Source organism: Microcaecilia unicolor, chromosome 1 (genome assembly GCF_901765095.1).
Source record: "Microcaecilia unicolor chromosome 1, aMicUni1.1, whole genome shotgun sequence".
Classification (NCBI taxonomy): Eukaryota; Metazoa; Chordata; class Amphibia; order Gymnophiona; family Siphonopidae; genus Microcaecilia; species Microcaecilia unicolor.
Window position 1 is genome coordinate 636,248,953 of NC_044031.1, and position 11,099 is coordinate 636,260,051.

General features: G+C 42.7%; 1 protein-coding gene across 1 annotated transcript; it reads right to left on the bottom strand.

Annotated features, from left to right (window-relative positions):
- Positions 1-238: 238 nt before the first annotated feature.
- LOC115460669 (olfactory receptor 5AU1-like) lies at positions 239-6,490 on the bottom strand. Its single transcript, XM_030190439.1, has 2 exons — positions 5,603-6,490; positions 239-268 (listed from the first exon to the last, which is right to left on the bottom strand). Exons 1-2 carry the CDS (start codon positions 6,488-6,490, stop codon positions 239-241), a joined length of 918 nt encoding a protein of 305 aa, XP_030046299.1.
- Positions 6,491-11,099: the final 4,609 nt, after the last annotated feature.

Sequence of the window (11,099 nt, forward strand, 5' to 3'; positions counted from 1 at the left end):
CTGACTACTTCTTTGTTTGCTGCCTGACTCCAGACCACCTTTGTTTGCTGCCTGCCTCGACTCTTGCCTGTCGTCTGAGCACTCCCGGTTGGAGTTCAGAAGTCCTGTCGGCTCCCAGTCCTAGGGGCTCAACCCCCGGGGGATGGGGTCGCTCCAGGTGAAGTCTCGGGATTTTTCGGCCATCCTGCGGAGCTCAGGTCCAAGCTTGTCTCATCTGTGCTTCGCTGGGCACAGGGACTCACAGCTTAACAGTAGCAGAATCCTTCACCTCAGTCACACATGCAGAACATGGACAGACCCTCGTCTATATAACATAAGAGTACCTATACTGTGTCAGAGCAATGGTCCATCTAGCCCAGTATCCTGTTTCCAATGTGGCCAACCCAGGTCACAAGCACCTGACAGAAACCCAAATTGTGACAACATTCCATGCTACCAATCTAATGCAGAATAGGGAGCCACAAAAAAAACCCCAATAACAAAAATTGAAATAGAGACCCCCCCCCCCCCCCCCCCCCCCCCCCCCCCCCCGCCGAAGGAAGCCAGACTCTAAACAGTGTAATACTGGTAAAAAGAGAGACAGAAATGTATTTTCTCCTGTACTTTGCAAAATAAAAATAGAAAAAAATGTAGATTTTACAAAGCAGGTACATCTCAGTCCTATCAAAGAATTAAATAAAAATAATTTTTTCTACCTTTGTTGTCTGGGAATTTGGTTGGTCACAGTCTTTTTTTCCATGTTCCATGAGTCAGCCTTACAAATTCTTTTCTAGGTTGGCCTTTACATTTCTTCTCTCGTCTCTTGTCTTCTTCCTTTCCTTCTCTACATCTGTCTCCAAGTGCACCATCCTTTTTTCCTCTGCACCACTGTTTGTCCTACCCAGCATCTCCCTTCTGTGTCCCTTGTCCCTATCCTTCCCCAAGTTCAGCATCTTCACTTTTTGTGTCCCCATCTCCACCCCCCCTTTTCAGCACAAGGCTACCTGGTCTCCTCATCTTCCCCTTTCTAGCATCTGCTCTCCTGGTGTCCCCACCTCTCCCTTTTTCTAACATTGTCCTGTGTCCCCATATTCCAAACATTACCCCTGTTACCATCCTCCCCCTTTTCCAGCATTACCTCTTTGTCCCCATCTCACTCCCTTTTCATCATTGTCCCCATATCCCCCTTCCAGTGGTGCCCCTCTGTGTCCCTATCTCTTCCTCCCCTTTTCAGTAGTGTCCCTATCTCCTCCCCTTTCCAGTAGTGCCTTCTCTGTATCCCTATCTCCTCCTCCTTTCCAGTAGTGCCCTCTTTGTGTCCCTATATCCTTCCCCCCTTTACAGTAGTGCCCCTCTGTGTACCTATCCCCCTCTATTTCAGTACAGCCCCTATCTCTCCCCCTTTTCCATAGTGCCCCGTGTCCCCATTTCTTCTTTTTCTAGCATTGCCTCTTTGCATTCCAGTGTCCCTGCCCTCTCCCTGTCCAGTATTGACTCTGTGTCCTTCTCCCTCCTTGTCCAGCATTTACTGTAGCCTTCTCTTCCCCATGTTAACCTTCTTCCCAGTCTCTTTCAGCGCTCCCCATCCTCCTTAGGGCCACATATCTCCCTGACCTGCTCCCACGGTCCATCCTCTGCTTCATCCACGTTGTCACTGTTTATTGGTAGCATTTGTATTTAAACTCACTTACATTTTCAAACATGTCGATTTGTGCAGTATACGGATGTACACAGAAGAAGTAGTAATTTGTTATAAATCGTAATCAGTGTGTCATTTGGAGGGGCTGGTTATAGGGACACTCTAGCATGTGTTATATGTAAGCCACACTGAATCCAACTTTGCTTGGGATAATGTGTGATATAAATGTAAAAAAAAAAAATCCTTTATCCTCCACGTTTCAAGACACTGCCTATCCTGCGGGATAGTGATGGCACAAGGAAAGCAAGTTTGGTCCAGTGAAGACTAACTCAAAATAACTTGTTCCTTAGCTGGGCCCTAGTATTACCATATTAAAAATGCAACCATACCATGCCTCTGTGGCTATGTTCCACTAATGTTAAACAATTAACTGGATTTCTTGACAGGATTATATAAATGTAGGATGCATGACTAGGGACACAAAAATACACTTATTTATTCAATATCACAATTCCTCATGTACAGCCACAAAACAATTTTTTTTAGGGTGGATAGTCCTTTTATTATCGACCAGATAAAGATAAGAGTTTTCAGTTTTGGCACAGTATAATTCATCATAAGAACAAAATATAAGAAAACAAATAGACTGAATTAGGGACTTATAGCCCATTTATGTTTAAACAAAAGAGATCGGCAAGAAACAAAATATTTAATTTAATTTTATTTTGACTTATAAAATCGCTTACCCCTGAAACATGTTCAAAACAGAATAATGCATTTGTGTATCTAAAAGGTAAACTTCTACAACACAGATGAAGATGTGATTCCATGTGCTCCAATGAAAGAAGAATTTAAGTCTACTTCCATTTAATGTCAGTATATTCTATCATCTTTATAACTAACATCAGGCTTCCCAAGGCAGATTACAATAAAGATCGACAACATGTATGCAGCAGATCATGTTTACTTCTTTTGAACCGAACGGCAACAATGGCTGGGGGGGGGGGGGGGGGGAGGAAATAGATTACCCAAATTGGCTTCACCCTCTCTTCTGCCCATCTGTCCCATCTGCATGGTCACATTTTACTTCCCTGAAGCCTTCTCCCTCCTGCACCGGCGAATTGATTCACAGTCAACCTTCTGCCAGCGTCGAGGCCTCTCCTCAGGCGCATCCCTCCTACTCTAAGCAACTTCCTGTTTTCCGCAGAGGTGGGACGCGCCTGACAAGAGGCCCCGATGCTGGCAGAGAGCTGACTGTGAATTGCCGGTGCCGGAGGGAGAATGCTTCAGGAAGTAAAAGTGACCTCGCGAACGGGAGAGCAAGGGCAGAAGCGATTGGAAAAGAAAAAAATATATATTTATTGGGTTGAGGTGCATAGGTGCCATTTTTTCTAAACAGCTGTTTAGGGGAGTGACCGCTCCCCCTGCGCCCCACCTAGCTACGCCATTGCCCTGCAGCTGCTTTTCCCCTCAGGCCGCGCATGCGCAACCTGAGAGAAAAAGCAGCCGCAGAGAAAAGGCCATGTGGCAGAAGAAAGAAGAGCTGCAGTAGAGAACTCTTCTGCTATTGGGGCCTTGGGATCCCCAGTAGCCAAGGTACCCAGGGCGGGCGACCGCAGCGATCGGGGAGGGTGGAGCGACGGCTCCAGAGGGGGCCTGGCGGATGCAACAATCCTTGGGAGGGGCCCGGTAGGGCGACGATCCTAGGGGAGGCCCGGTGGCGGCCTTGCCCCGGACTCGGCTCAGTATCTCAGCGGCCCTGGTGCAGTATGATAAAAGACGCCCTAATTTTGTTAGAGGTCAAAATAACCCTTGTGTTGCTCTCAGTAGCAATGACCTAGAATTCCTTATAAAAGAGATCTACTCACAAGTAAATATAGAGGGGACATGGCAATCAGGGGTGATGGATTTAAACTTACAGGTTTAGTGGGGAGAGGAGTCCTCTAAAGATTGAAGTGTGTGTGTGAGAGACAGTGTGTGTGTGTGTTGGTAAGAGTGTGGATCCCAAGCCCCTGATTTTGGGCACTTTCAGGTTTGGCACTGTAGGTATCAGCAACTGCAGCACAGCCAGAGTATCCTGGAACACCAACATGAGAATGCAATTTGAAGTCTACTTAAATTAGAAGCTACTATAGAATAAATATTAATATTGCCTATTAAACTTTTTTTTCAACATGGGCTTTTCCACAAATACATTACATCTTTGGTGATTAAAATTAATTTAGATCACACCTTTCTCAGAAGTTCAAGATAAGTTACATTCAGGTACTGTAGACATTTTTCCTATTCCCAGAGGACTCATAATCTATGTTTCTATCTGATGAAATGGAGAGCTAAATGACCTGCCCTAAGATGTAAGATGACAAAGTGTAGCAGTTAGATTTGAACAAGGCTTCTCTGGTTATCAGCCCACTGCTCTAATTATTAGACTACTACACTTTAGAGCAGTGGTTCACAACCTTTCTTCTGTTGTGACACACCTGACAACGTTCATGTATGTGACACACCGAACATTAAAATTCAGAGCTGAACAAAGCATGCCTAAATATGTCCTTCTTTAATTATAAGTTTAAAATGAATTTGCCTATCCCATATCAAAAAGCTGTACACAAATATGTCAATCCCAGATTTCTCACGTCATACAACAAAACAAATATACATTCAAATTCTGGTGTCACTTCAGTAACAGCAGCAGGATATCCCTCCACTTTCAGATACTGTGAAGGAACAGAAAAACTTACAAATATGCTACTCAGCAAGTATATGTCAAACAGAAGACCTGCAACATGTTCAGTTGGGGCTGGAGGCTGTAGTTATTATCGGGGGTTAGTGGGGAAGCTGAAATAGGGACAAGTTTGGGGGATTTCAAGAACCTGACTCTCAAGATTGCTTATCTTCCCAGTGGCACCCCTACATAACAGCCCAGTCAAAATAGCCTGATCAAAATAGCCCCTTTAAAAATAATGAGTATAGTCTCCATTCCTCTGAGAGTCCAGCATCTCTTCTCCCCCTCTATACCCAATTCCCTTAAATGAGCTCTGTCTTCCTTCAACTCCCTCTTCAGTGCAGCACCTTTCTCTCTGCATCCCTGTGTTCTGTCATCTTTGTCCCACTTCCCCCTTACCTACATTCTGGCATCTCTCTCTCTTCCTCCCCTTATCATGGTCTGGAAATGCATCTCTTACCCTTCCTTCCCTCCCACCTCCCAGCACAGTCCAGCATGTCTCCCTCTTCCTCCTGCCTGCCCTGTGTGGCCAAGTACCTCTCTCCCTACCACCCCCCCCCCCCCCGGTGATCCTCCAACATTTCTGTGGGTTGCAGGTAGGGTCAACAAGCCGCTTCGGCTAGCCTCTGAAGCATTCTTTCCGTTGTGCACTGCCTATGCAGACATAAGAAGTTGTGTCAGACAAGGCTGGTGGCCAATAGGAAAGTTGGTGGATCACTGAGATGGGGGGGGGGGGGGGGGAGAGTTTCCAGGGCAGGCAGGAAGAAGAGGGACACATTCTGAACAGTGAGCATTGAAACTGGGGTGGCAAAGAGGAGGTACACCTTGGCTTAAAGCAGCAGCAGCAGGACTCAGAAAGACACACAGTTGTAGCAGCAGGAGCAGAACAGGTAAAATACTTGGGGGCAGGCCCAAATTAAAGCAAGCCCTTTTGTCAGGGGCTATTTTTTCAGAGGCTTTTGTTGGGCATATTATGTGTTTGGGCCTTTTTGTTGGGGCTATTTTGACCAGGTACCCTTCCCAGCTTGCAGGCAGTGGTGCTTGTAAAGGAAACACAGGTTTGCTGTCTACACCAAATTTGTTGTGACACACATCCCACCTCTTGAGGACATACCAGTGTGTCACGCCACACTGGTTGAGAACCACTGCTTTAGAGTCCATTCAGTGACTCATGATTACTCCAAATATAACATTTACTTTATAACCCCTCTGACTGCTGTGAAGAATTGTTTCCATACCTTCATCAAAGCTGCTTTTACATCTTTGTTCCTCAGGCTATAAATCAGGGGGTTTAACATGGGGATTAACACTGCATAAAAGACTGAAACTACTCTGTCCTGCTCCATAGAATAACTCGAAGCCGGTCGTAAATACATGAAAATAAGGGTTCCAAAGAAAATCATCACAGCAGTGAAGTGGGAGGCACAAGTGTTGAACGCTTTGCGTCTTCCTTCAGCAGAGCGAATCCTCAGTATGTTGGAGAGAATATAGGTGTAAGAGATTAAAATTGCCAGAAAGGTTGATGTGCAGTTGAACCCAGCAAAAATAAAAAGTGCAAGTTCGCAGACAAAAGTGTCTGAGCATGTAAGTACTAAGAGTGGAGGACCATCACAGAAATAGTGATCAATTACATTGGACCCACAGAAGGATAAGTGGAAAATGCAAACTGTATGTATTAGAGCATTACAAAAGCCACACACATAAGCTGCACTCAGCATCTGAATGCACAGTCTCCTGCTCATAATGACAGGATAAAGCAATGGATTACAGATTGCCACATATCGATCATACGCCATCACTGCCAGTAGGTAACATTCTGTGGTAGCAAAACCAGCATAAAAAAACATTTGTAGAGCACAACCAAGTAAGGAGATGATTTTCTGTTCTGCAAGAAGGGTTTGCAGAGTTTTGGGGGTGATAACTGAAGAATAACAGATATCAAGAAATGACAAGTGAAAGAGGAAAAAGTACATTGGGGTCTGTAGGCGTGAATCCAATCTAGTTGCAACAGTGATACTGATATTACCCAACAGGGTGATAATATAGACCATTAAAAAGAGCACAAAGAGTGGAATCTGGAGCTTTGGATTACGAGTGAGTCCGACGAGAATGAACTCAGTCACTGACGTCTGGTTCCTGCCTTCCATTTATTCTTCTGAATCTATCTGTTGGTAGAAAATCAGACTAGAACTAAGCTTATTTAATGATTTTATGTTTTGAACTGTGCTGCAGAAAAGATTGCTGTTATTATTAAAGCTGCATATTTTTATTTTCCATCCATGAAAGCTTTTTTTTTAACATGTAAAAAACAGTTATATATGGGAAATGGGACTTGATATACAGCCTTTCTGTGGTGTTTTGCAACTACTTTCAAAGCGGTTTACATAGTATATTCAGGTACTTATTTTGTACCAGGAGCAATGGAGAGTTAAGTGACTTGCCCAGAGTTACAGGGAGCTGCAGTGGGAATAGAACTCAGTTCCCCAGGATCAAAGTCCACTACACTAACCACTAGGCTACTCCTCCACTATTCATTAGCCATTAAGGAGTGTAGTTATCAATCTGGGCAACCAATAAGATGTGCTATTTTGCCACAAGCCCATTTTATGCAAGGAGAACTAGTTAGTAATAACTGGGATTAACAGCAAAATAACTTGTTTTAATAGTAACCAACATTGATAACTTCCCTTTTATGTCTGTCTTAATCAGAGATTTCAAAGCGATAAAAGTTCAGTCATCATTATTAGATGTTGTCCATGGCAACTATGGAGCCTCAGTTCTTTCAGTGCTCAGTTCTCCACTGTTCTGTTTGTTTCCAAGCCTTTATACTTTTGGTGTGTAAGTATCCAAGACTGTTTTCTGCTTTCTTCTACTCTCTATCATTCCCTATAGTAATGCATTAGTTACTTTGAAATGAAAACCTCTGAGGAGATGTTCAGCAAATCTGATTTTTATTTTGTCCAAGTTTTCCACCACGATTCTCCTCCCATGGCCTCTGATGTATGCCCTTCCTGCTACTGTTTCATCAGAATTATGCTATTAACCCTGCATTTGAAATTATGAAATTATCTCTACCTGGAAGCTCATGCTTCACTATTCTATCCTACCACTAGTCTTATTTTTAATTTCCAATCTAAATTCTTGCTTAGAAAATTATTAATCATCTGTAATTCCTGGTAGAGGCCTACTAGAGCAGACAACACACAAACGTAATTCTGAAAAGTTAGCAAAAAGAAAAAAAGGATATACCTAAAAACAATTGAAGAAAAGTTACCTGTTTTGTGTTTGAAGGTTTTCAGAAGAATATAGCTAAAAATATAAGATATACAATTGATTTACCTACAATTACATATGGAACATGCCAGTATAAAGTAAAAAAATGGCATCTAAAGATCAGATATCCAGATCCAGATATGCTCATTTGCAGTGGTAGTTTAGAAAAGGATCTGCTGATGGTAAATCTTTTCTATAATCTCTGCATTAGTTTCCATGTGTTTTCCAGTAAATATAGTCAGGGGTGTGCTGGTAATTTTTTAACAACGGGCTCTCTCTCCAGGCGTAGCCAGCCCTACAATTTGGGGGGGGGGGGGCAGGGGTGGATTGGCAGGAGTAACACATGCCTCTCTCCCTCATGCGGGCATGCCAGGCATACCTTTGCTTGCAGGGATGCTGAACCCCACCAGCCAACAAATGGACTGCCACTGCTCTCCACTGCTTGATTCTGGCTCTAGCAGCATGCTAGGACTTCTCCCGCATGCACAACAAGTCCCAGCCTGCTGCTTAGAGCTGGAAACAAGGAGCGGGAAGCAATAGAAGTCTATTCACTTGGCTGGCAGGGCTCAGCATACCCACCAGCATAGTAAAAGAGAATTTAGGAGGGAGCCCAAGCCCACATTTTGGGAGCCAGTTGATAAAGTAGCCATGATGGGGGGAGGGGCTACTTTAACAACCGGCTCCTAAAATTCTTTAAAACTTAATAAACGGCTCTCGCGAACCCATGAGAGCCTGCTGCAGCACACCACTGAATATAGTGGAAGCAGCCATTTTACAAATATGCACATGGGAAAGGTCAACAGAGGACACTCATCAACTTTTATGTGTAAATGCCGTCAGGTGCACAAGTAAGTTCACAACTTCCAAGTCTAAGGGCCCTATTTACAAAGGCACGCCAGCATTTTTAGGAATATTATGGGCAACTACACAGTTAGTGCATGCTACTTTTTAGTGTGTGCTAAAAACACTAGCGCAAATTTGTAAACAGGGCCCTAAATGTTGGCAATTACATTTACCATTTTGCAAACCTACACATGGAAGTGCTCCTAATCATGGGACCTAGTTACTAAAGGGTGTTAATGCACTCTTAACACGTGAGAAAATGCTTGGTAATCAATAGAAATAAAACAAAATAAAACATGAAAAAGAAAATAAGATGATACCTTTTTTATTGGACATAACTTAGTACATTTCTTGATTAGCTTTCGAAGGTTGCCCTTTTTCGTCAGATCGGAAATGAGCAAATCTTGGTAGATGACAGTATATATAAGTGAGACATCAAAGCATTTCAGTGACAATCTAACAGGGTGGGGATGGAGGTGGATGGGTTATCATCTTATTTTCTTTTTCATGTTTTATTTTGTTTTATTTTTATTGATTACCTTTAAAAGTGAACTAACATGGCTACCACACCTCTCTACTCAAAAATACTGTAAAAGTTTGAAGGCAACATTATGAAAGGAAATCCAAAAATATTATCATAAGATGAGGAGAGTAATTCTTCTTCCACAACACAGGTTTCCTGGGAGATACTAAATACAGTGAATATGATGAATTTGTGGAACAGTCTCGCAGTGGAAGTGGTAGAGATGAAAACAGTATACAAATTCAAGAGAACTTGGGACACGTACATGGGATTTCTAAGGGAGTGATAGAAAAAGTAGATGGCATGGATGGGCAGACTAGATAGGCCATATGATTTTTATCTGCCGCCATTTTTCTCTTTCTCTATCTGGGAACAGCAACCATTTCTGGTTGAATGTGTATTCCATAACAGTACTATATGAACACAATCAGAAAGAGATGGTATAAGAAAAGTTGTTTACAAAAACATTTAAAAATGCTAGAATATTCATTCAGAACAGAACATGAACATGTACTGTCTGATGCAGAAATTGAAGATGGAAATGTAGAGGAAGATGGATGCTTTATATACTTTATTAGATGAGAGTGGACAGTATTTAACTGGTTAGTGGCCATATTTGGTCTGTGAACCAGCTAAGTAAGCAGATAAAGTTAGGAAAGTAAAAAGACTATCCAGGCACTGCTCTGAATATTGGCCAGTGCCAAGTTAACTTTTAGGTGACTGGACAAACTTGGATATTTAATGGTCTAGCTTTGAATGTCGTTAATTCAGCCCATGATAGTAAGTGGCTTAGGGGTCCTTTTACCAAGCTGTTTTTCCCCCAGAAATGGCACACACTCAGGGAAGGACTACCACCAACAGCCATGTTGGGCTGGCGGTAGTCCTGGAAGAGCGAGCAGTAAGCCCGCGTTGGGCTTACAGGGCTCTGTAAAAGGACCCCTTAAAAGCCTATGACCACAGAAGGCTGAATATCACCCCCCCCCCTATATTTTTAACATTAACTTTTAGCTGATACATATGGGGCATAACAAGATGGCCACGGTTGTGCTAAGCTGTTGAGTGACAATGTTTTTCCTAATTCAAATTTTAGTGTTTGATATAAGCAAGAGGAAAGGGGATTTTGAGGAGTGTTGCTGCCTGTACCTGCTAGTTCGTTGACTGATCCTATTGACCAAATTGTGCTCTGAAGCTCAAGTTCATATGTAGGTCCTGTAGGTGGACCATTCGGAATAGTGCTGATGAGTAGAACCAGGGCCTAGGGAGATGATCTTGAGCTCTAAGGAATACAGGCAACCTTTACCTCCTACTATGGAGTTTATCTAGCAGAGTGGCATGGATGGTGCTGCTCCTTATTCGGAGGATGACAGGAAGTATAGAACCAGATTTTTAGATCCTCCGTGCAGCTAACAATGAAAGCAGAAAGAGCACCTGTTGTAGCAACACTGGATGACTTATCTGGTTGCTAGACTGTCAGTTTCTGAGATGATGAAACCTGAAGCAGGAACACTTGAGTTACTGTGGTTAGCTAGTGACTATCTTGGAAAGGTTGTAACTAATCAATTTAAAGAGTCTATCACCCTGATTTCTGAACTTCCTATTCAGAACATAAGAATTGCCATACTAGGTCAGATCAATGCTCCATCTGTCCCAGTATCCTGCATCAAAAAGTGGCCAATTCAGGTCACAAGAACCTGGCAGAGTCCCAGATAGTAGCAGGACTCTGTTACTGATCCCAGGAATAAGTAGTGGCTTTCCCATGTCTATTTCAGTAACAGATTATGGATTTTAAATTCAGGAACTTATACAAACCATTTTTTTACACCCAGATACATTAACTGCTGTTACCACATCCTTCGACAATGAGTACTGGAGATTAACTATTTGTTTAGTAAGAAAATATATATTCTATTCATTTTTAAAAGTATTACCATGTAACTACATGGAGTGTCCTCTAATTTTTGTAAGTTTTGAAAGAGTAAATAACGTGACCTGTTGCTGGAAGTTCCTGTTTAAGTTTGCTGTTATTAAAGTTCACAGTTTATTAAAAGCAACCTTTGAAGTGAGAGTGGATTCTTTCTGTGGACTGTGTTCAAGAAACTAAGGTGGTGGTGGCAAAA

Coding starts and splice junctions, on each gene's coding strand:
- LOC115460669 (XM_030190439.1), bottom strand. CDS start 6,490: ATGGAAGGCAGGAACCAGACGTCAGTGACTGAGTTCATTCTCGTCGGA. Junction 269..5,602: donor ATAGCCTGAGGAACAAAGAT/GTAAAAGCAGCT, acceptor TGTGTGACTGAG/GTGAAGGATTCTGCTACTGT.